Genomic DNA, 25,851 nt, shown 5'->3' on the forward strand with positions numbered 1-25,851 from the left:
TCTTTGGCCACCACACGCTCCACCTCCAGGTCACATTTATTTCCAACCAGGATCATGGGCACCTGCAGGAGCAATCACACTCATATTCACATTCATGCAGCATTTATTACTTGTGTTGTTGAGTATATAACATGCCTCCAAGCTAACTACTCGACACACTACTTGATATACATCTAGTATCTCTAAAAGTAGAATTGGAGGCAGAGGCTTCAGTTATCGGGTTCCTCTCCTGTGGAACCATCTTCCAGATTGGGTCCAGGGGGCAGACACCCTCTCTACGTTTAAGAGTGGGCTTAAAACTTTCCTTTTTGAGCTTATAGTTAAGGTCGGTTCCAGCTCCTAGTTTATGCTGCTATAGGCTTAGACTGCCGGGGGACTCCCATGATGCACTGAACTCCTCTCTCCTCCTCCTCCCTCTCTCTCTCTATCCATCCATCTATATCCATTAACATTCATGTTCTATTAATGCTTCAATAAGCTAAACTTCTTCCCCGGAGTTGTCTGTGCTTTCTGGTCTCACAGGTAATCTGGGCCTGTAGACGTCCGGATGACAGATTCCAGTCCCGGACCTTCAATGTGCTTCTCTCTCCTCTCCTTCCTCTCTCTCCTCTATCCTCTCCTTCCTCTCTCTCCTCTCAACCCCAACCGGTCGAGGCAGATGTTCTCCCACTTCTGAGTCTGGTTCTGAGGGTTCTTCCTGTTAAAAGAGAGTTTTTTCTCTCCACTGTGTCTCATGTGGGAATGTTGGGTCTCTTTAAAGTTAAAACCTGAAGAGTTCGGTTTAGAACCTGCTCTATGTGTAAAGTGCCTTAAGATGACTTTGTTGTGATTTGGCGCTATACAAATAAAGATTGATTGATTGATACAGGATTTTGGGGTGTCCTAGTTATGTGTTGTGCATGTTAACACTAGAAACCTGCATACTGGTTCATTTCAAAGAAGATATATTATATATGCCTTCGTCCATTGCAAAGTATGGCATTAAAAACCCCAATTTAAGGCACTCAAGTGGATGGTTAAAAATAAAAAGGCTCTAATCAACAAATCAGGGAAAATAATACATTAATAATATATCCCAAATAAATATATAAACATGAACCAATAAGCAGTGAATCCACATGTTAACACCAGACCCAGAATATGAAGCCAGGATACTAACGTGCACGTAAACGCACACAAACCACAAGTCTCATGATAAAAGACTCATTTTGAATACTGACCAATATTCCCTAATGTTCACTTTCTTTCTCCGTATCTTAGATAGATAGGTCTGAATGTTTGTTTGGATGTGATATCTGCCTCTTGAGGATAAGGAAAAAAATGCTTCAGAGAGACTCTCCCACTACTGATCTTTTTATAGACACTGTCAACTAGCCAATCTACAGTCCATGGAAAAAATGACTTATTACACCCTCCGACTACAGAAAAACTATTATGACAAATAAATAAAATGAAAAAAGAGACACGGACAATAAAATATATCTCTGTACCAATCTGTGTTCATTGCTGTATTGTACACTTGCTGTCTATATTGTTCAATATTTCAGTTTCTTTGTTAAATTTGTGTTAAATTAACCCTTTATTGGGCAAATAATTATATTTGGTAACTTCTGTAAATATCCCAAAATATCCTTCCTTCCTTCCTTCCTTCCTTCCTTCCTTCCTTCCTTTCCTTCCTCCCTGCCTTCTTTCTTCCCTTCCTCTTTTCCTTTCTCCCTCCCTCGTTCCTTATTTCCTCCGTCCTTCCTTTCCTTCCTTCCATCTGTCCTTCCTCCGTCCATCCTTCCTTTCCTTCCTTCCATCTGTCCTTCCTCCGTCCATCCTTCCTTTCCTTCCTTCCATCTGTCCTTCCTCCCTCCCTCCTTCTCTCCTCCCTTCCTACTTTCCTTCCTCCGTCCTTCCTTCCTTCCTTTACTTCCTTCCATCTGTTCTTCCTCCCTCCCTCCTTCTCTCCTCCCTTCCTTCTTTCCTTCCTCCATCCCCCTTTCTTCTTCCTTCCTTCCTTCTTTCTTCCCTTCCTCCCTCCTTCTCTCTTTCTTTCCTCCCCCTACCTTCCTTCCTTCCTTCCTTCCTTCCTTCCTTCCTTCCTTTCCTTCCTCCCTGCCTTCTTTCTTCCCTTCCTCTTTTCCTTTCTCCCTCCCTCGTTCCTTATTTCCTCCGTCCTTCCTTTCCTTCCTTCCATCTGTCCTTCCTCCCTCCCTCCTTCTCTCCTCCCTTCCTCCGTCCATCCTTCCTTTCCTTCCTTCCATCTGTCCTTCCTCCCTCCCTCCTTCTCTCCTCCCTTCCTCCGTCCATCCTTCCTTTCCTTCCTTCCATCTGTCCTTCCTCCCTCCCTCCTTCTCTCCTCCCTTCCTACTTTCCTTCCTCCGTCCTTCCTTCCTTCCTTTCCTTCCTTCCATCTGTTCTTCCTCCCTCCCTCCTTCTCTCCTCCCTTCCTTCTTTCCTTCCTCCATCTCCCTTTCTTCTTCCTTCCTTCCTTCTTTCTTCCCTTCCTCCCTCCTTCTCTCTTTCTTTCCTCCCCCTACCTTCCTTCCTCCCTCCTTCCTTCCCTTCCTTCCTCCCTGCCTTCTTTCTTCCCTTCCTCTTTTCCTTTCTCCCTCCCTCGTTCCTTATTTCCTCCGTCCTTCCTTTCCTTCCTTCCATCTGTCCTTCCTCCGTCCATCCTTCCTTTCCTTCCTTCCATCTGTCCTTCCTCCCTCCCTCCTTCTCTCCTCCCTTCCTCCGTCCATCCTTCCTTTCCTTCCTTCCATCTGTCCTTCCTCCCTCCCTCCTTCTCTCCTCCCTTCCTACTTTCCTTCCTCCGTCCTTCCTTCCTTCCTTTCCTTCCTTCCATCTGTTCTTCCTCCCTTCCATCTGTTCTTCCTCCCTCCCTCCTTCTCTCCTCCCTTCCTTCTTTCCTTCCTCCATCTCCCTTTCTTCTTCCTTCCTTCCTTCTTTCTTCCCTTCCTCCCTCCTTCTCTCTTTCTTTCCTCCCCCTACCTTCCTTCCTCCCTCCTTCCTTCCCTTCCTTCCTCCCTGCCTTCTTTCTTCCCTTCCTCTTTTCCTTTCTCCCTCCCTCGTTCCTTATTTCCTCCGTCCTTCCTTTCCTTCCTTCCATCTGTCCTTCCTCCGTCCATCCTTCCTTTCCTTCCTTCCATCTGTCCTTCCTCCCTCCCTCCTTCTCTCCTCCCTTCCTCCGTCCATCCTTCCTTTCCTTCCTTCCATCTGTCCTTCCTCCCTCCCTCCTTCTCTCCTCCCTTCCTACTTTCCTTCCTCCGTCCTTCCTTCCTTCCTTTCCTTCCTTCCTTCCTTTCCTTCCTTCCATCTGTTCTTCCTCCCTCCCTCCTTCTCTCCTCCCTTCCTTCTTTCCTTTCTCCATCCCCCTTTCTTCTTCCTTCCTTCCTTCTTTCTTCCCTTCCTCCCTCCTTCTCTCTTTCTTTCCTCCCCCTACCTTCCTTCCTTCCTTCCTTCCTTCCTTCCTTTCCTTCCTCCCTGCCTTCTTTCTTCCCTTCCTCTTTTCCTTTCTCCCTCCCTCGTTCCTTATTTCCTCCGTCCTTCCTTTCCTTCCTTCCATCTGTCCTTCCTCCCTCCCTCCTTCTCTCCTCCCTTCCTCCGTCCATCCTTCCTTTCCTTCCATCCATCTGTCCTTCCTCCCTCCCTCCTTCTCTCCTCCCTTCCTACTTTCCTTCCTCCGTCCTTCCTTCCTTCCTTTCCTTCCTTCCATCTGTTCTTCCTCCCTCCCTCCTTCTCTCCTCCCTTCCTTCTTTCCTTCCTCCATCTCCCTTTCTTCTTCCTTCCTTCCTTCCTTCTTTCTTCCCTTCCTCCCTCCTTCTCTCTTTCTTTCCTCCCCCTACCTTCCTTCCTCCCTCCTTCCTTCCCTTCCTTCCCTTCCTTCCTTCCTTCCTTTCTTTCAATGAGTGTCCTATAAAGGGTTAGGTTCTTCCATAATGTTTAAAAGCAGAGATATTTATTCTATGTGACCATTATTAAACAAATTAATTTATATTCAATGTTCCAGCATTAAATCAACTTATACGTGCAGTACTGGAAATCGGCCAGCAGGTGTCACTGTTCTCACTGTTTTAAAATACTTCAAATAATCAGAGTGCCCCACCAAAAGTCAAACAGCTGAAATGATTGATTAGTTAATAGACTGAACATTAAACAGGAACAACTCTGCTAATAAGTGATTAATAATTTACCAAAAACAAATACCAAATATTCTCTGGTTCCGGCTTCTCAAACTTGAAAGGTTTGCTGCTCCTCTTTTCTGAGTGTTATATAACATAATAATATATAAATTAATATTATTAGTATTTTTAGGTTTTGGATTGTTGGTGTGAAAAAAACAAGCAAATAAATAGAAACATGTATTAGTTTAAGACATTTTTAAGCGCTATTTTACTTAATTTTGTGGTTTTTTTAACATCAAATCTGTATTATAAAATATGTGTAAATAAGTTAAAGCTTCAGCCTTTTCAGTTAGTAGAGAAACTTTACAAAATATTATACAGTTTTTTATTTAATTATCATGTTTTGCCTTTTTTATGTTTGTGTTTGAGTATTTATTTATTTATTTAGTTAATTAGTTCCTCATTAGAAACTCTCCCATCTCGTTTCCTCTAGGCTCAAATCAAACTTTCATCCAGCAGGGGGCAGCAAAACTAAATTGTCACATTGTTCCTTTTACAAATGAAAAGTTTTAGTCTATATATGATTAAAAAAATGTAATTATTACTCTGTTAAATACACTCAGAAGTAACTTTAGACTGATATTTATCTGTAACTAACATTAAATTTGCTAATTTTATGATTCTTAGGTGTCAAAGTTCAGTCTTGACCCTGGAAAGTATAGTTTCACCAATAATCTCCACTCAAGAGCCATTTACTAGCTTTTTCAGTTGCAGTTGAAAGCTCAGGAGAAAGCTAGTAAGTAGTAATATAGTGAAGCTTTATTTCCTCAAACTTATGCTGGTGATACAAACCATTTTAAAATGAACCATTATCGTGTTATTGTCACTTGCAGCTGACTTTAAATATAAAATGTGTGACTGGTGTACAGCTGTCTCACTAACAATGGGCCTCGTGCATTTCATGTTGTTAGTACTAATTGATTTCTAGGATTCACCAATGTTTTCTTATTTTTTGCTTTTCTCTTAAGTAAGAGAATGAGAGAAAAGAAAAGAAACATCTCACTCTCTCAGTTCAAGAATTGTTTATCCAACACAAGGAAACATAGGTTTTAAATTTGAGGGAGTGTATGAATACCACATAATCATAGTTAGATTATATTTCACAGTAATTATAACAATTGGATCATTTGGTGGTATAATTAGTACTCTTTTTTTAACAGTACGTCAATTTTATTATTTTTGGGTCACTTTTTTAAGCTGTAACTCTCTGATTCCTGCACATGAGCACAACACCTGCCCTTATATAATGTTTAAGGGGCGTTACCTTTGATATTTACAGACAATCAGTCATGCATCTCTAATGTAAGATCAAATAGGATTCATCTTTCACAACATCTGAGTACGAGCAGGAACGTTTGCTGCATCTGGAGTTCACTTTGCTTATTTTATTTTCTCTCAACAGAAATTTAAGAGAAAGTTGCTGCATGAGGCCTGATCCTGAGAAAACTGTGTGTGTGTGTGTGTGTGTGTGTGTGTGTGTGTGTGTGTGTGTGTGTGTCTCGTACATCCTCGGTGTCCTTCACTCTGAGGATTTGCTCTCGGAGGTCCTGCAGGTCGTTGAAGGTGGACTGAGCCGTGATGGAGTAAACCAGAGCGAAACCTTGACCGTTCTTCATGTACAGGTCTCTCATCGCCGTGAACTGCTCCTGTAGACGCACACACGAGGAGAAAAATGGTCAGGCAAAGACACGGACACACTATGTGGTCAAAAGTATGTGGACACTCCTTTTCTTTTGCATATGTATCTGAGGCTGTTTGCCCAACTTCCAGCACTTACAGAGAGAATAAAACTAAAGAAGTAAGTTCATATTCATGGATTTGTTAATATTCTTTGTTCTAGAGCTGCAACGATTGGTTGACTAATCAATTAGTCAGGCAACAGAAAATTAATTAATTATCAGATTCCAGCTTCTTAAATATGAATATTTTCCAGTTTCTTTGGTAATTTATGACGGCAAACTGAATATCTTGGGGGTTTTGGTCTGTTGGTCGGAGATAAAACAAGATATTTGAGGACATCTTGGGCTTTTGGGAAACCGTCATCGACATGTCCCACAAGTTACTAATCGATTAATAGAGAAAATAAGCGACAGATTAACTGATAATGAAAATAATCGTTAGTTGCAGCTCTACTTTGTTACTTGTCTTCGATTAGAGGAATGCTCTATAACGGTCAACCAATATTATCGTCCCATATTGGCCTCATCACAGATATATCAGTGTTTATGCTGTCCAATATGTGCTGGTATTTTTTAAAGATATATTCAATTCACAGTAAAGTTCACTGTTTCAGTGCATTCAGTCGTTTTATGAAAATGAAGTTTCTTCTTAACCCTTTGTAGGTCTGAAGAGGTCACTTTGTGTCATGATATCTGGTCAAAAACTAAAATCTATTTAACCCATTTAACTATTTTGGGCAATCTTTAGCCCCTGTATGAGGTATGTAATGCACAGACAGACCATCAGGTTGTTCTATGGTTGCTATAGATACAGGTTGTTCTATGGTTGCTATAGATACAGGTTGTTCTATGGTTGCTATAGATACAGGTTGTGTTATGGTTGCTATAGATACAGGTTGTTCTATGGTTGCTATAGATACAGGTTGTTCTATGGTTGCTATAGATACAGGTTGTGCTATGGTTGCTATAGATACGGGTTGTTCTATGGTTGTTATAGATACAGGTTGTTCTATGGTTGCTATAGATACAGGTTATTCTATGGTTGCTATAGATACAGGTTGTTCTATGGTTGCTATAGATACAGGTTGTTCTATGGTTGCTATAGATACAGGTTATTCTATGGTTGCTATAGATACAGGTTGTGCTATGGTTGCTATAGATACGGGTTGTGCTAGTGTATAAAGGAAGAATAACACAAATCACTGCTGACATCAGAGATCCTGCTGGAGACATTTTTGAAGTTGACTTTCATTGTTTCATCTTGTACATGAACAGAATGAGTCTCTAACATGTTTTTAATAAAAGTTCAGAACAAATGAGGAGTGAATGAGTCTGTAGAGGCTGTAAAACATCACATTTAGGATCAATGAGGGAAATAAATCCATGTTTTATGTTGTCATGGTCTCAAAGAGGAAAAGCAAAGAAATTATTTTTTGGTGTGAACCTCAAAGGGTTAAACTGTAAAATATCATAGCCTCCATTACATATCTTTGTCCCAAGTGTACCACATCTGTACATATCAATATCAATATCGGCATCAGCCTCATAAAGCCAGTATCGGTCGAGCGAGAGAGATTTAAAGTCGTACCAACAGAGAAAAAGAAAAGAATGAAGAAGAAGGTTTTTTGTTGTTGTTTTCTAAGCAGATTTACGGGTGTTTATTTAAGGTGGACAAGTCAGAATGAGTCTAAAAATATATGTGTATCATGTTGTTTCAGATCTGTTTGGACTGAGTTATGGACTTTTTGACAAACGTCCACACATCCTCAGGTCTAAGTCACAGAAACGGGTCATCAGATGAGACAGATGGGTAGATGTACGATGTGTAATTAGATCTTACTGTTCCCGCTGTGTCCAAGATCTCCAACATACACTGCTGTCCATCGACCTCGACTTGCTGCAAAACACAAGAGGAACAGAGGAACAGAGAGTGAACTGCAGGACGAAAAAAAAAAAAAAACCCACACCACTAACAAACTCTCTTCCAAGATTTCACAATAACTGTTGCTGTTGCTGCACAATCACTCGACTCGACTCGACTTCTCGGCAATGTTTGAACTCCTGAGTCATCGCCTGAGAAGACTTACAGAGAGGAATGATGAGCTGTGTAGCACCTCGAGCACTCTGCAGTCGCTCCATCGCTAAAATATCTCCACTGGATTGATTGTTTGTGACAGTTTGTGCAGATATTTATGCTTAAATAAGACGTCAGCTCTATGAATATTAACACCAAATGACTCAATGAAACCTGTATGAATGTTTGAGACTAACTCTAACTCTAACCTGCCACATTTGTTCATGCTTCCTGTTTCTTTGAACCGTGCATCAGGTGCACATTTCTCAGCTTTGTGTGTCCTAATCGAGCAGGGAAGTAGTGTGTGTGTTAATATCAACGTTGTGATCAGCTTGCACAAATGTAGGCGGAGACTGAGTGAGACTGAGACGCACTGAGGAGACAAAGACGCTCCTAGTTTCCTTCCTTTGCTTTTATATTATTATGTTATATCTTACGTTTTAGAGTTCATGCCTTCCTCATTCTGTACAGAAGCCATTTACAATAAGAAATGGATTAAATCTGTTGTGATGGGAAACATGTTTGTGGTATTAAGTCGACATTTGACTCATTCATTTATAATCTTGACTGATACTTCCGGCTAATTTGACCACTGAGACTGTTTATCTACAAAGTAAAAGTTTCACTTCTTATCTCACTCTTTTGACTTTTTAAATCTCATATAGTACATAATATTGATTTATCTCATACTTTTGACTCTTTAAAATCTCATTATCTTATCATTTTGATTTTTTTTTTTTTACCTCATTTAATGTTATAATATTGACATTTTATCTCATTTAATCATAATTTTTACTTTTTATCTCATACATTTGGCTTTTTAACCTTGAAATTTAAACTTTGGCTAATATAATCTTATAATTTTTATCTAAAAAACATAATAATCTGATTACTTTTATTCATGACCTCATACTTTTGACTTTTTAAATCTCATTATCTTATCATTTTGATTTTTTTTAACCTCATTTAATGTTATAATATTGACATTTTATCTCATATATTCTTGTAATCATGAATTTCTCTCATAATTTTTTACTTTTTATCTCATACATTTGGCTTTTTAACCTTCAATTTTAAACTTTGTCTTATATAATCTTATAATTCTTATCTTAAAATAATAATAATCTGATTATTTGTATTCATTACCTCATACTTTTGTCTTTTTATGTCATACAATCTTATTATTTATTTTTTAATCTCAAAAACATTGACGTTTTATCTCATATAATCCTGTAATCATGAGTTTGTCTCGTAATTTTATAATTTTTTTACTTTTTATCTCATACATTAGGCTTTTCAATTTCGAAATGTTAACTTTTTATCTAAAAAAATCAGTTAATTTGAAAAAATTTGAGATAAAAACTATTTTTATTCATTACCTCATACTTTTGGCTTTTTTTTAATCTAAAAAACATTGACATTTTATCCATTCAATCTTAAAATTTAGATTTTATACCTCACATAATGTTATAATATTGACATTTGATCTCATATAATCTTGTAATCATGACTCATAATTTTATAATTTCTACTTTTTTTTATCTCAGTCATTGTAGTGAGGAGGATATGAAGCCACAATGACAGAATACGCAGAGAACAGGTTTTTTCCCACCCTGACTTTTCTCACAAATACTCTCCCATATGTTTTTTTTGCTGTAACTCAATATGTTTATTAAACTAGAACTCTAAATCAATGGGATCAAATTGTGCTTGAAGCTTTCTGCTCGTCTAAACTCTCCATTAAAGACTCAAAACCCTCATTTAAATACTGCTGTCTGCACCTGTTGTCATTTACACATTTGGGGTCTTAGTAAATCAGGGCTTATGTGTGGAATAAAAACAAGAGAAGAAGAAGAGGAGGTATTGTAGGTAGCTGGTTTTGTTAACACTCAAGCTGCCTCAGTTTTCCTTTATTCACTAAAAGAAGCATGTCTGATTGGAAGACCAGAGTTTGGTCTCATCATGTGTGAAGATAGTTAGACTACGTCGGAGTTGAAACGAGGGTCTCACCTTCCTGTAGGAATCCTCTATCGTCGGGTCATATTTCTCCACAAAAATTCCCTGAACAAACTGGACAGTCTGGGGAGAGAGAGAGAGAGACAGAGAGAGAGAGAGAGAGAGAGAGAGAGAGAGAGAGAGAGAGGAGAGAGAGAGAGAGAGAGACAGAGAGACAGAGAGAGAGAGAGAGACAGAGAGAGAGAGAGAGACAGGAAGTGAGACAGGCAGTCAGATAAAGAGAAGTAGGCCAGTAGTGTTAATGGAGCTCTGTTCTGTTCTCTATTGGAAGTCATTAGGATGGAATTAATGTGACACACTGACACGTCTCCATTATATCATCTGGAGTAAAGCTCTTCATTGTAGTGAGACTTGCACCAGTCTGTGTGTGTGTGTGTGTGTGTGTGTGTGTGTGTGTGTCAATGTCAAACAGAAGAGGCCTGAAGAAAATGATTCATAGAAAACAGACAGGATGACATCAGTCTACGTCCATTTTTTTCCCCTCTTCTTTTTCTTTACAGATGACTTTTTTGTGAACTTTGGGCCTCAGGCAAGAAGCGCTCATACCAACTAGACTCACTCTTTAAAAATGCCACTGATTCGAGAACATTTGTGGCATTATTACTCGTACTTTACAAAAGGAAAACATGTTCATGGTATTAAATCAACCTTATGAAATTATAGAAGAAACACTCAGAAATTACACCAGTGTTGTTTCTTTACATCACACCTAAAATAGAGTTAAAAGTAAGCAGATACTTCCAGTAAATGTCAACAAATCTCATGTTCAGAGCCAAACCAACAATAAACTAATGATTATTTTCCTAATTTTGGTTTATATAATGTCAATAAACAGTGTAAAATGTTGACCAAAGCACTACGAAACATCCTCAAATATCTCATTTTGTCCACAACTCAAAAGATATTCAGTTTACTGTCGTGGAAATCTAAATAAACCACTTGACTTTTGACTCAAAACAATTAATCAATTATCAAAATCGTTGCCAGTTCATTTCCTGCCAACCGACTAATTACTACAGCTCTACTAAACAAGTACAGTGTGTGTTTTCAAAGCCTGATTTATCAAACATCCATCTGTTTTTATATGCATTTTCAATCAGTGTGATGAAATATTACATCTGTCTGACTCTGAAGCATAGTCGTGTGGATTTAAACAGACGTAATTGAACAGATAAAAGCATCGGATCAATGAGGACGGATCATTAAAACAGAAAAATCATTGAGGGGATTAATGTCGACCTTTGTGCTTTGGTCATTTTTGTTTTAATTCAAAAACATTAATCAAGAGTTGAGCTGTGTCGTCTAGTATGAAGGCTTCAATAACAGCTACTGAAGAGCAATTTTCATTTTCAGCCACTAGGAGGAGCTCTAAGCTTCTGTAAATCACCTACGACTTTTATTTTGAAATACAGTCTTACACGCGAGTGAATTTTTACAGCTGCCCTCGTCTACTTTGACTCGGTAGTAAGTTAGCCTGCTAGCTAGCTGACTGGAGGCAACATAATGCCACACAAAAGTCCAACGTGATTTAAAAACCTTCCAGAAAGTAAAAGGATAACTTTGTCAGGAGTGAAATACGTGGAGCAGAGTTGAGCTACGGTGGCGTCACATGGACAAAAAGCTGCTGTCTGCTGTGACGGTTGCTAAGGGAGACGGACCTGACGCTAATCACCAAACTAGTACGTCAACGTCTGGAACAAACGTCTGTAAGCCTGTAAGATTTATTATTTTAATGTTTGTGTAAAGAAATTAAGGTGGATTATCAGTTAAATTAATATAAGTCTGTGCAGTTAAAGCTTGTTTGTCACGAATATTGAAAGTTAGTTTTATGATACATTATTTATTTAACTCTTGTGGATGTCGGCATGCAGCGAATAGTCGGTTATTATTCGGTTATACCCACTGAGATTGTTGGTTTTCGCCTTTTTATGGGATTTGTTGACAAGAAGTAACATTGCTTATGAATTTATTAGTTTCTCTGATAGGGACAGAGCATTTTAATGACCATCAGTATTAAATATAAAGTGTAAACATGCAAAAAACAAAAGCAGGAAACAAAAACAGAAACAGTGTAAATAACATACAAATGGGTCAGTGACCTTTTTATTTGTGTCCATGTGGTTTAGTTTAAATTTAAAAGGTTCAAATGTGGAAATAAACGTATGAATAACTTGCACACATTCTTTTTTTGTGGACCCAGCATCAAATTTCTGCTTTTAATCCATTTTGAGAGAATATATTAGAGGATTATGGTAAAAATGTCTAAGTGGTGTAACCATAAAAACTTTGTACCAAATAATTCAACTTCCTTAAAAACAGTAAATAGTCAATAAAACACCATATCAACTAGTTTGGCATGATCTTACATTATAACTTTTATATTAAATAAAGCTAATGGAATACTATTGTTCTAAATATTACGTTTAATCTGGGTAACCATGGAGATCAGGACACATTTATAGTCATTATTAGTATAAGTCCACTTAAATACACTGTAGGTGATACAATATTTAATAGTTATCATTCTTTTGTGGTTACACCATTTGACATTTTCAGGAGAATTCAGTCTTACTTTTGGTAAAAAATGGTGCAAATGTCATTTCAAATGATATAAAACCAACAAAAATACTAAAAGCACATTTTCATCAAACCTCAAAGACTCTTATTTGTCGCTGACCTGAATACAAATATACAAACACATATGAAGACAAAGGCGAGTATATTGTGCACACGTCTGGGTAAAAGCGAGCACAGACAGTCCTGAAAGCACAAACACCTCAGTTCAGACAGGAAGTGGCAGATGTCACTTACCAGAGCTGACTTTCCGACTCCTCCTGATCCTAAAACAACCAGTTTGTATTCACGCATCCTGACTGTCTGTCTGCGGAGAGAGAGACAGAGAAAGACACATGGAGAGAGAGAGAGAGAGAGAGAGAGAGAGAGAGAGAGAGAGAGAGAGAGAGAGAGAGAGAGAGAGAGAGAGAGGTTACTAGGTTACTAACTACACTCCTGGATATCACCCCCTCCCCAGCAGCCAATCACACACCAGCATCACTGTAAGCCCCGCCCCCAGCTACAACACACCTGGTGCTGTAAAACTATCAATTACACACACACATACACACACACACACACACACACTTCCTTCCTCTCGCTGGGAGGTAATAATTACCCAGCATGCATCTGGCCGGGTTAATGAAAACACAGCAATCACGTGACAACACAGCTGGCGGTGATGTCACAACTGTGGAATCCTTCCTCGGTTACTGTTGCTATGACCCCGTTCCTGTGCATGTATGTGTGTGTGTGTGTGTCTCTGTGTGTGTGTGTGTGTGTGTGTGTGTGTGTGTGTGCATGTATGTGTGTGTGTGTGTGTGTGTGTGTGTGTGTGTGGGTGTCTTTCTGTGTGTGTGTGTGTGTGTGTGTGTGTGTGTGTGTCTCTGTGTGTGTGTGTGTGTGTGTGTGTGTGTGTACTTGTCTTTCTGTCTTTGTGAGGACACTCTGAACTCGTCCTCTCTACTAACAGAGGACTGTTTGGACGGTTAGAAAATGGATTTGCGTATTTCTACTAAAACGATTAATCACCAATACTGAGCCGAGCTTTCAATTAAAAAAAAATAAAACACCATTTGCATCGTTAATGGCGAAAAGAGTCATTTTATCAAAGCAGAAATGAGCAGCCCCTCCTCTGTCTTTAGAAATAACAATATTAAAGGACGACTTCACCAATTTTCTATTGTTCGAAAGGGGGGGAGTCACATCCTTTTATTCTCAGTGTCCTCTAATCATAGGGCACCAGTTTGAAAATAAATATATATATATGTAATTGCACCTTTCTTCTACATGGGTGACCTAATTTTAAGAGGTCATGTTCCTGTTTAAGAGTCTTCCTGTTTATGTGTTTCTCTTTATCTTTTATTCTTTCTCAGTAACGACATCATTACTTATTGAAAAAGGGAGTTTTCTGTTAATAATAAGAGACAGCAATGTGTAAGTAAGGAGGGCGAGGCCCCGCCGGTTTGTTGACGGGTTTACAAGAAAAGAAAAAAAAATGTGTTAACGCTCTCGCCCTCCGCTGTATGTAACATCCTGACTCATATTTAAAACAGAGAGAGAGAGAGAGAGAGAGAGAGAGAGAGAGAGAGCAGTTTCAGAGCACCAACATGTAATGACGATTTGTCCTAAACTTCAAAATAAAGCTTTAAAAAAAAAAAAATCCTAAAGACTCAGACGCAGGAAATAAAAGGTTAATTATCCAGGAAAGCAGGAAGTTTAGTTTGGTTTATTTTACCTTTTTTTTTTTTTTTAACCAAGCAAACAGACGAAGAACAAAAAAAAAGATTCACCTCTGTGCCCTCTGTACCTTCAAAATAAAAGCATTAACCAATACTCAAATCACCAAACAGCAAACAGACGAATACCAAAAAAAAAGATTCACCTCTTTGCCCTCTGTATTTTCAAAATAAAAGCATTAACCAATACTTAAATCACCAAACAGCAAACTGACGAATACCAAAAAAAAGATTCACCTCTGTGCTCTCTATACCTTCAAAATAAAAGCATTAACCAATACTCAAATCACCAAACAGCAAACAGATGAAGAACAAAAAAAAGATTCACCTTTCTGCTCTCTGTACCTTCAAAATAAAAGCATTAACCAATACTCTAATCACCAAACAGCAAACAGATGAAGAACAAAAAAAAGATTCACCTTTCTGCTCTCTGTACCTTCAAAATAAAAGCATTAACCAATACTCTAATCACCAAACAGCAAGAACAAACAAAAAAAGATTCACCTCTGTGCTCTCTATACCTTCAAAATAAAAGCATTAACCAATACTCAAATCACCTAAAATTATATTAATATTATAATCAGCTATACTCTAAAAAAAACAAACCCAAAGCAATCATAAATTAATTCTTAAATCTAACAATATTGTCAGCTTCAGTGATGGAGACACACATCTCTAACATCCACATAGTATCAGGATATGGTGCCAATATTAAAATCAATAAATAATAAAAAATAAAATAAAAAATTTGCACATAAAAATTGTAGTTTTTTCCTTTGGGGAGATCATTTACAGGTGAAAAAAGGTAATTAATTATAATATATATATATCGCAGTATATCCCAATATACAGTCACCAGCCTCGTCATTAGGAACTAAGCGTGGGCCGGTATGAGATTCTGGTGGTATGATAACCATAAGCAAAAATATTACGGTTTCATGGTATGGCGGTATTTGTGATTACAGCTCTAAAATGTTCCTAACCTTCCTGTCGTCCTCCCGGGTCAAATTGACCCCATCTCTTTCCTCCCTTCCTCCCCTTTCTTTGCTCCCTCCTCCTTCCATCCTTCCATCCTTTCTCCTTTCCTTCCTCCCTCCCTCCATACTCCTTTCTTTCCTTCGTTCCTTCCTTCTCTCCTTACTTCCTTCCTCTTTTCCTCATTAATCCTTTCCTTCCTTCCTTCCTTCCCTCCCTCCTTACTCCTTTTCTTCCTTCATTCCTTCCTTCCATCCTCCTTTACTTCTTCCCTTCCTTCTCTCCTTACTTCCTCCCTCTTTTCCTCATTAATCCTTTCCTTCCTTCCTTCCTTCCTTCCTCCCTTCTTTCTCTCCTTACTTCCTTCCTCTTTTCCTCCTTAAGTTCTTCCTTGACCTGAGGACAACAGGAGGGTTAACCTGAATCTGTAATGACAGTGTGAGGGGTCGTGATACTCTACGCTGCAGCTGCACCACCTGAGGGATTTCTGACCAGCACTTCCTGTCTTTGACCAGCACTTCCTGTCTTTGACCAGCACTTCCTGTCTTTGACCAGCACTTCCTGTCTTTGACCAGCACTTCCTGTCTTTGACCAGACTAAAAAGTGAGGGTCACTTCCTAAACAGAGATTAAGCTCGTCCTCCTGTTGTCCTCGAGTCAAGGAAGAAGGAAGGATGGAAGGGAGGGAGGAAGGAAGGAAGGAAGGAAGGAGGGAGGGAGGGAAGGAAGGAAGGAGGGAGGGAAGGAAGGAAGGAGGGAGGGAGGAAGAAAGGAAGGAAGGAAGGAGGGAGGGAAGGAAGAAAGGAAAGGAGGAAGAAAGGAGGGAAGGGAGGAGGGAGGGAAGTTAGGAGGGAGGGAGGAAGAAAAGGAAGGACATAAGAAAAGAAGGAAGGAGGGAAGGAAGGAAGGAAGGAAGGAAGGAAGGAAGGAGGGAGGGAGGAAGAAGGCAGGAAAGGAAAGAAGGAAGGGAGGAAGGAAAGGAAGGACCAGCACTTTCTGTCTTTGACCAGACTAAAAACAGCTCATACCTCAGAGTTTAGAACGGTGTGACAGAACATTTGGTGGTTTCGGTTATCGTGACTTTTTCATATCGCGGTATACCTTGAACACGGTTATCATCCCATGCCTATTAGGAACACATGTGTGTAATTCAATTTAATCCAATATATAACCGCTCTAATTTAAATTCTACTTTTATGAAGTTTAAACTATTTTCAGTTTGTCAGGAAGTTAATAATTCTACTTTAAAGTTCAGTATCAACTCGAGGTCGTAGTGTTCCTATTATTTTGTCCACTTCAGTATATATGAGTTTTTAAGAGTATTAGTTAGAGTATTTCTTTTGTTAACAGAACAAATAAATCTATAACTAGGAAGCGAAACATTAGAAAAACAGAAATGAAAACAAACTTTACATAAAAAATGAGGAACCACAAAAAAAAAAAAACACCAACACGAATGAAATCCTTTATAAATGTTATCTTTAAACATCTGCTCGGCTTTTAAAAAAGGTTAGTTCCTAATAAACAGTCTGGATTTAACCCTTTACATCAGAGGAGTCAAACTCATCTTCATTCAAGGGCCACATACAGACCAATTTGACCTCATGTGGGCCGTATCATTAAAAAGAAGGAAGGAAGGAAGGAAGGACACGAGAAGGAAAGATGGAAGAAAGGGAAGAAGGACACAAGAAAGTAAGGAAGCAAAAGAAGGAAGGAAAGAAGAAGGACAGACAAACGGTAGGAAGGAAGGAAAGAAAGAAAGAAAGATGAAAGGGAAGGAAGGAAAGAAAGAAAAAAAGGGAGAAAGGAAGGAAGGAAAGAAGGAAGAAAGGGAGAAAGGAAAGAAGGAAATAAGAACGGAAGGAAAGAAGAAGGACAGACAAAAGGTAGGAAGGAAGGAAAGAAAGAAGGACAGACAAAAGGTAGGAAGGAAGGAAAGAAAGAAGAAAGGGAAGAAGGAAGGAAGGAAGGAAAGAAAGAAAGAAGAAAGGGAAGAAGGAAGGAAGGAAGGAAAGAAAGAAAGATGAAAGGGAAGGAAGGAAGGAAAGAAAGAAGAAAGGGAGAAAGGAAGGAAGGAAAGAAGAAAGGGAGAAAGGAAGGAAGGAAGGAAAGTACGACGGAGGAAGGAAGGAAAGAAGGAAGGGAGGAGAGAAGGAGGGAGGGAGGAAGAACAGATGGAAGGAAGAAAAGGAAGGAAGGAAGGAAGGACACGAGAAGGAAAGATGGAAGAAAGGGAAGAAGGACACAAGAAAGTAAGGAAGCAAAACAAGGAAGGAAATAAGAATGGAAGGAAAGAAGGACAGACAAACGGTAGGAAGGAAGGAAAGAAAGAAGAAAGGGAAGAAGGGCGAAAGGAAGGAAGAAAAGAAGAAAGGGAAGAAGGAAGGAAGGAAGGAAAGAAAGAAAAAAAGGGCGAAAGGAAGGAAAGAAAGAAAGAAAGGGAGAAAGGAAGGAAGGAAAGAAGAAAGGGAGAAAGGAAGGAAGGAAGGAAGGAAGGAAGGACGGACACGAGAAGGAAAGATGGAAGAAAGGGAAGAAGGACACAAGAAAGTAAGGAAGCAAAAGAAGGAAGGAAATAAGAACGGAAGGAAAGAAGAAGGACAGACAAAAGGTAGGAAGGAAGGAAAGAAAGAAGAAAGGGAAGAAGGAAGGAAGGAAGGAAAGAAAGAAGGGAGGAGAGAAGGAGGGAGGGAGGAAGAACAGATGGAAGGAAGGAAAGGAAGGAAGGAAGGACGGAGGAAGGAAGGAAAGAAGGAAGGGAGGAGAGAAGGAAGGAGGGAAGGTAGGGGGAGGAAAGAAAGAGAGAAGGAGGGAGGGAGGAAGGGAAGAAAGAAGGAAGGAAGGAAGGAAGGAAGAAGAAAGGGGGATGGAGGAAGGAAAGAAGGAAGGGAGGAGAGAAGGAGGGAGGGAGGAAGAACAGATGGAAGGAAGGAAGGATGGACACGAGAAAGTAAGGAAGCAAAAGAAGGAAGGAAATAAGAACGGAAGGACAGACAAAAAGGTAGGAAGGAAGGAAAGAAAGAAAGAAGAAAGGGAAGAAGGAAGGAAAGAAGGAAAGAAAGAAGGGAGGAGAGGAGGAGGGAGGGAGGAAGAACAGATGGAAGGAAGGAAAGGAAGGAAGGAAGGACGGAGGAAGGAAGGAAAGAAGGAAGGGAGGAGAGAAGGAGGGAGGGAAGGTAGGGGGGAGGAAAGAAAGAGAGAAGGAGGGAGGGAGGAAGGGAAGAAAGAAGGAAGGAAGGAAGGAAGAAGAAAGGGGGATGGAGGAAGGAAAGAAGGGAGGGAGGAGAGAAGGAGGGAGGGAGGAAGAACAGATGGAAGGAAGGAAAGGAAGGAAGGACGGAGGAAATAAGGAACAAGGGAGGGAGAAAGGAAAAGAGGAAGGGAAGAAAGAAGGCAGGGAGGAAGGAAAGGAAGGAAGGAAGGAAGAAGAAAGGGGGATGGAGGGAGGAAAGAAGGAAGGGAGGAGAGAAGGAGGGAGGGAGGAAGAACAGATGGAAGGAAGGAAAGGAAGGAAGAAAGGACGGAGGAAGGGAGGAGAGAAGGAGGGAGGGAGGAAGAACAGATGGAAGGAAGGAAAGGAAGGAAGGACGGAGGAAATAAGGAACAAGGGAGGGAGAAAGGAAAAGAGGAAGGGAAGAAAGAAGGCAGGGAGGAAGGAAAGGAAGGAAGGAAGGAAGGAAGGAAGAATATAGTTAAAGTTAAGGGTTAGAGAGTGTAAAGTCTTCAAATGTCTCACAACTCAAAAAAACCCCTACGAAATCCTGGAGCTCCGGGAAGGGAATGTCCTCACAAGGGTAGTGTGCATGTGTGTGTGTGTGTGTGTGTGTGTGTGTGTGTGTGTGTGTGTGTGTGTGTGTGTGTGTGCGTGTGTGTGTGTGTGTGTGCATGCCAATCATGCTTCACTGCATGTTCACAGCCGCTGGTGTAGATGCAGCAACAAGAAGAAACATGATGAGAGACAACACACACACACACACACACACACACACACACACACACATATATATATATACACAAACACACACACACACATATACACAAACACACACACACACACACACACAGAGACACCAAACAAACACACACTTTCTAATCTCTGTTACTAAGGGTCTGCCGAGGTTTTCATGGTGATAAGATAAGTGTGTGTGTGTGTGTGTGTGTGTGTGTGTGTATGTGTGTATGTGTGTGTGTGTGTGTGTGTCTTTTCTTAATGCATTTAATGTTTTTATGAAATGAAAAAATAAACTGAATATATTTAATTAAGCAGAGATTAATTTCATTTATTTGCTTTTTTAACCATTTTTTAATTTAATTTAATTTAATTTAATTTAAACATAAAAATTGAAATTATTATATTATTGTAATAATAATTTATCATCATTAATAAAAACACTATTGGTTGGTTATTTTCCTCCATTAAATTCAATTTGATTATTAAAATGTCATAAAATACTAAAAAAAATACCCGAAACTCTTCAAATGTTTTCTTATAAAAAAGTCAAATGTACAAATATATTTAAGCAAAATTTTAAAAATTAAAAATAAAATAAAATTGGTTTTGTAGTTGTAGTTTGATGCATGGAAAAAGATTATTATCATTATTATTAAATTTAAATTATTATTAAAATCATTTAAAAAAATAATCATCATTTACTACCATTTGAAAAAAATTAGAGAAAAATGTAAAAAACTGTATAATTACGACATTTTAGGAGATTAAATAAACCAGAAAAAACACATTTAAGAAACTAGAATTATATAATTTGGGTATTTTAATTAAAAAATGACTCTATTGATTGTTAAACTAGTTGATTAATTTGTCGTTCGACTAATCGTTGCAGCTCTAAAAGCTCATTTTATAGCTTGTTCATTTTTATGAGTGTGAAAACCTGCATCATTTAATGAGTTTATAATATTACTGATATTTACTGAAGGTTCCTGAAGGCACCACGAGGAGACGTTTACACCTGAACGCACCGCCAGAGATTCACAGCCTGAAGGAGAGAACGATGAAACAAGTCCCAGCGAGTTCAGGGAGAGCAGGAAGTCACTGACTGGAGCAGGAGAGAGGAGGAAGAGGAGGAGAGAGGAGGGGGAGGAGGAGGAGGGAGGAGGAAGGAGGAGCAGGAGAGAGGAGGAGGAGGAGGAGCAGCGAGGAGGAGGTGCAGCGAAGAGGAGGTGGAGTGAGGAAGAGAAGGTGCAGCGAGGAGGAGGAATGAGGAGGAGGAAAAGGTGCAGTGAGGAGGAGGAGGAGGAGGAAGAAGAGGAGGTGCAGTGAGGAGGAGAAAGAGGAGGAGGAGGTGCAGTGAGGTGGAGGAGGAGGTGCAGTGAGGAGGAAGAGGAGGAGGAGGTGCAGTGAGGAGGAAGAGAAGGAGGAGGTGCAGTGAGGAGGAAGAGGAGGAGGTGCAGTGAGGAGGAGGTGGAGGAGGTGCAGTGAGGAGGAAGAGGAGGAGGAGGTGCAGTGAGGAGGAAAAGGAGCAAGGAGGAGGAGGAAGAAGAGGAGGAGGTGCAGTGAGGAGGAAGAGGAGGAGGTGTAGTGAGGAGGAGGAGGAAGAAGTGAGGAGGAGAAAGAGGAGGAGGAGGTGCAGTGAGGTGGAGGAGGAGGTGCAGTGAGGAGGAGGTGGAGGAGGTGCAGTGAGGAGGAGAAAGAGGAGGAGGTGCAGTGACGAGGAAGAGGAGGTGCAGTGAGGAGGTGGAGGAGGAGGTGCAGTGAGGAGGAAAAGGAGCAAGGAGGAGGAGGAGGAAGAGGAGGAGGTGCAGTGAGGAGGAAGAGGAGGAGGTGCAGTGAGGAGGAGAAAGAGGAGGAGGTGCAGTGACGAGGAAGAGGAGGAGGTGCAGTGAGGAGGTGGAGGAGGAGGTGCAGTGAGGAGGAAAAGGAGCAAGGAGGAGGAGGAAGAAGAGGAGGAGGTGCAGTGACGAGGAAGAGGAGGAGGTGCAGTGAGGAGGAAGAGGTCGTCGTAGATTCAACAGGAGGAGCATTTGTGACTTTTTTCCTCTCAGCTCATCACACATCACCGCGGCAACGCTCACACATCACCGCGGCAACGCTCACACATCACCACGGCAACGCTTATATTACTTTAATTTAATCTTATTTTAGGTTTTTTTTCCAATTGAACTTTTATGAGGTTTTTTCTTTTTTTTATTGAACTTTATTGTGAAAGTTTTGACTCTGCACATTAATCAAAAGGCTCCACCTTTAACTCAGAGATTAAATAAATTAAATAAAAAGGCATTTTTTATGATTTTATGACTTAAATAAATCTAAACATTAATTAATTCATTAATCAAATAATCACCAGATGAATCTATAATGAGAATAATTATTATTTTCTATCTGAACATGGACTGATAATTACTTTAATGTTCAATGAATCAACCAATATATATATCCCTAATTAATCAATAAATCATTTAATCATGTCAAAAAATAGTAAAAAAAATATATAATATAGTCTTTAACATTTTATTTTGTGAGACTAAATGTCCCAAAATCTAAAAAAATATTAATTAATGTTAGAAAACTATTTAAACTGTGATCAGATTAACCCGATTCCACCTTAAACATGTTTAATTGACTAATCTATGAATAATTATACAAGTGTTCCTATTATTTTGTCCACCCCAGTAACAAAACTACAAAGTCTAATTTTTTTGTAATTTTTGGGGTTTTTTTGTAAATTTTTTTGTAAATTTTTTTGTAATTTTTTTTGTATTTTTTTGTATTTTTTTTGTAATTTTTTGAATTTTTTTTTTTATATTTTTTTTGTAATTTTTTGTATTTTTTTGTATTTTTTGTAATTGTTTTGTAATTTTTTGTAATTTTTTGAATTTTTTTGTAATTTTTTTTTGAATTTTTTTGTAATTTTTTGTAATTTTTTTGTACTTTTATTTTGTAATTTTTTCTACTTAAATAACATTAACTGGAACGATCGCTTCATTTTTTTGGTGATTTTTTTTATTGCCAATAAATCAGGAATTAATTAACACCCTGAGGGGCCCAAAATCAGACCTCCAACCAACCATTTCTCCTCCTGAGTTGCTCTAATCAACTTAAAGAGCTTTAATTTAATTTACTGTTCCTTCTTTCCTGCCTTACTCGTTTCCTTTCTCCCTCCTCCCTTCCTTCCTTCCTTCCTTGTTTCCTTCTTCCATTCCCCTTCCTTTCTTCCTTCTTTCCTTCCTACCGTCCTCCCTTCCTCTGTCCTACTTTCCTTCCTTCCTCCCTTCCTCTTTTACTTTCTCCCTCCCTCCCTCCCTCCCTCCCTCCATCCTACCTTCCTTCCCTCCTTTCCTTCCTCCCTTCCTTCTTTCCTTTCCTCCATCCTACCTTCCTTCCCTCCCTCCTTTCCTTCCTTTCCTTCCACCTGTCCTTCCTCCCTCACTCCTTCTCTCTTTCTTTCCTTCTCTCCTTTCCTTCCTACCTCCCTCCCTCCTTCTCTCTTTCTTTCCTTCATTCCTTCCTACCTTCCTCCCTTCCTCTGTCCTACTTTCCTTCCTTCCTCCCTTCCCTTCCTCCCTCCCTCCTTGTCTCTTTCTTTCCTTCCCTCATTCCATCCTTTCTCTCTTTCTTTCCTTCCCTCCTTCCTTCCTTCCTTCTTCCCTCCCTCCCTTCCTTCCTTCCTACCTACCTCACTTCTATCCTCCCTCTCTCCTACCCTTCCTTCCTTTCCTTCCTTTCCTTCCTTCCCTTCCTTCCTCCCTTCCCTTCCTTCCATCTGTCCATCCTCCCTCCCTCCTTCTCTCTTTCTTTCCGTCTCTCCTTCCATCCTTCTTTCTTCCTTGCCTTCCTTCCTCCCTTCCTTTCCTTCCATCTGTCTTTCCTCCCTCCCTCCCTCCCTCCCTCCCTCCCTCCCTCCCTCCTTCTCTCTTTCTTTCCTTCCCTCCTTCCCTTCCTTCCTCCCTCCCTCCTTCTCTCTTCCCTTCCTCCCTCCTTCCCTTCCTTCCTTGACTCGAGGACTACAGGAGGGTTAAAGACCAGATGATGAACTGATAAAGAACATAATGAATAAATAATGAACTCTGAGTTATTATCAGGTTTACTGGAACATTAAAGGTGCATTAAACACGATGATGTCATCACAAAGACTCTCATTAAAGCCTAAATCATTATAGTACAGTCTGTCCTCTAATGTAAAATATCACTAAAAGTCTTTAACTGGTTAATTTAAACACACGGTGATAAAAGCTGGAAGCCAGAATGAACATTAGAATGCTGTTAACAAAATAAAAGCATCATTTAAAATAATAATAATGTTCATTTTGATGGTTAAACTTCATTATTTCGTCAATAAAATGTCAAATAAATAGAGAAAATGTTCTATAATAGTTTAATAGAATCCTATAAGTGGTATTTTAACCCCTTAAATACTGTTTAGGGTCAAATTTTACCCTTTTATTTTACATTTAATAGCTGTAAAAACACCATATACACATTTAATGACTCTGAATATACCAAAAAAAACAAAAAAGCATCATATTTTTATTTTTGTGCAGCTCAAATGTCCAAATTTTACCTTTTTTTATTAAAAAAATTCAAAAAAAATCATTATACTAAATAAAAATGTACCCCTGGATCATAATATAGTGATTTTAAATGTCTTTTTTTACATATATATAAAGACTATTCACTGTCTGACAGCTTCATTAAAGGATTAATCAAACATTTATTCATGTCTGATGGGAGAATATATGATGGTGAGATTAAAAACCCAAAATTAATCAGTCTACCATCAAATATGACAAAGAAAAGCTGCAAATTATCACATTTAAGAAGCTGAAATCTGACAATCTTTAACATTATCGCTTAAAAACGGCAATTTTCCTTTATATTATTTCTATTTTTGTATTTAAATAAAATTATCTAAGTGCTTTTTACTGCTCTAGATTGACTATGGCTGCATTTGGATTACATTTACGCAAGTGGCACGTAGGCTTTTCACTGTTTATGTCACTTTGCTAATCTTTTCACAATCAGATGATGTCGTGTCCTTTAACAGGAAGACAACATGGTGTCAAAAAAAAACTAAAAACACCACGCAGGGCAAACTTCAAACTACCAATGCTAAACCCCTACTCATACATACACCAATCTCTGTATTTTACTCAATTTACATGCACTGTTAATGTAGCACCCGCCCCAAAGTGTAGAAGTAGTAGTAGTTCTGCTTTTTCCAACAGACATAGAAGGCAGCATGATGTTAATCTACTAAAGTAAAGTTGGAGGAGAAAGATGGACTCACACACAAACACTCACAGAGCAGATCCCTGAGTCAACCAGAACTAGGTGGGGCCTGTCAATACTCTGTGTGTGTGTGTGTGTGTGTGTGTGTGTGTATATGTGTGTGTGTGTGTGTGTTGCTGACAGAATAAAACCAAGCCTTGTCTACACACATACAGACAGACAGACAGGTAGACAAGACAGACACACATTTTAAAGCAGACAGGTTCCTCCCAAAAAAAAAACAAAAAAAAAAACTCTTCAACTCTACACACTCTGAAATAACTTACTTCCTCTCTCTCTTTTCTTTTTTTTTTTTTTTTTTTTCCTCCGGCAAAGCAGCGGGTGTTCCGCAGCTTTATGGCCGCCTCGGAACGCTCCCTGCTCGGCCACATCTGCCAGCAGGCCCCGCTGCCTGCCTGGAGGACTGCAGGGGGGCTGGAGACAAACATGAAGCCGGGAACACAGCGAGCTTTGCGGGTTGATAGACGGACAGACACCCGGTGTGAAGCCCCGTAGCTGCATGTCTGTGTCTTAACCCAACCTTATTATCATTATCATTTGCTATCTGTCTGTCTGTCTGTCCGCCGGTCGCTTCCGCAAACCCAACCCAGCCTGACTGCGCTCTGCACCGGCCTGCCACCCTCCCTGCTCCCCGCCTGCCTGCCCCGGTGCGTCTCCCGGAGGGTTAAGAACCAACATCCTACATGTACATGGCGGAAGGGAAAACACACGAGATAAAACAAAATTTGAAGATGGATAGAAAAAGAGAAGGTAAAGAAAGCAAAGCAAAAAAAAAAGAAAAAAAAAAAAAAAAAGAAAGAGAGAAAGGAAGCAGTACTCACAGTCATCCACCCGTCCGCTCCGCTGCTCGCTCTCTCTCTCTCCGGTTCTCCGGTAACGTCGCTCTCTCAGAGCCGCTCCCTCCTGCCGCCGCGATAACGTCAAGCCGCACGGTGTGATATATGGCTGTTCCTGTCTGCTCCTTCAAAATAAAAGTCTTAAAAAATAAAAATAGAAAAAAAAACCCCGAGCGGTATGGAAGTACATCAGTGCCATAATATTCTGAGTTAGTTAGTGGTGGAAAATAACCAGCGTTGGGGAAGTTACTCAAATAATATAATTAAAAAGTTACTTATATTACTTCCTGTTGAAAGTAATTACACGACTAGTTACATTACTTTTGCGTTACTCCTTAGCAACGCCGCCCGGTGATGTTTAAAAAATAAAATGAGTCTTGACCATCATAAAAAATTAAATATAAAGTCTTGAAGATGATCTGTATGGAAGTCATAGTCATAGTAATAAGATCAGATATTCCTTTATTAGTCCCACAATGGGGATATTTGCAGTATAACAGCAGAAAGTGGATAGTTAAAATAGAAGAGCATCAATAAGAAAGAATAAAGAACAATAAAAAAGTA

General features: G+C 39.5%; 1 protein-coding gene across 1 annotated transcript in view; it reads right to left on the reverse strand.

The window, feature by feature from the left end:
* The window catches only part of LOC128385170 (ras-related protein Rap-1b), a 31,051-nt gene extending 5,678 nt beyond the window's left edge, over nucleotides 1–25,373 (reverse strand). Inside the window, exons 1-6 of the mRNA XM_053344030.1 lie at nucleotides 25,273–25,373; nucleotides 12,753–12,822; nucleotides 9,936–10,004; nucleotides 7,692–7,748; nucleotides 5,678–5,818; nucleotides 1–62 (exon numbers count right to left, since the gene is read on the reverse strand). The exon at nucleotides 1–62 is cut by the window's left edge and continues 82 nt beyond it. Of these exons, the coding sequence (XP_053200005.1) occupies nucleotides 1–62; nucleotides 5,678–5,818; nucleotides 7,692–7,748; nucleotides 9,936–10,004; nucleotides 12,753–12,809 (386 nt within the window). The 5' untranslated portion in view covers nucleotides 12,810–12,822; nucleotides 25,273–25,373. The remainder of the gene's footprint in view (nucleotides 63–5,677; nucleotides 5,819–7,691; nucleotides 7,749–9,935; nucleotides 10,005–12,752; nucleotides 12,823–25,272) is intronic.
* Nucleotides 25,374–25,851: the final 478 nt, after the last annotated feature.

The sequence above is a fragment of the Scomber japonicus genome, chromosome 23 (assembly GCF_027409825.1).
Source record: "Scomber japonicus isolate fScoJap1 chromosome 23, fScoJap1.pri, whole genome shotgun sequence".
Taxonomy (NCBI): Eukaryota; Metazoa; Chordata; class Actinopteri; order Scombriformes; family Scombridae; genus Scomber; species Scomber japonicus.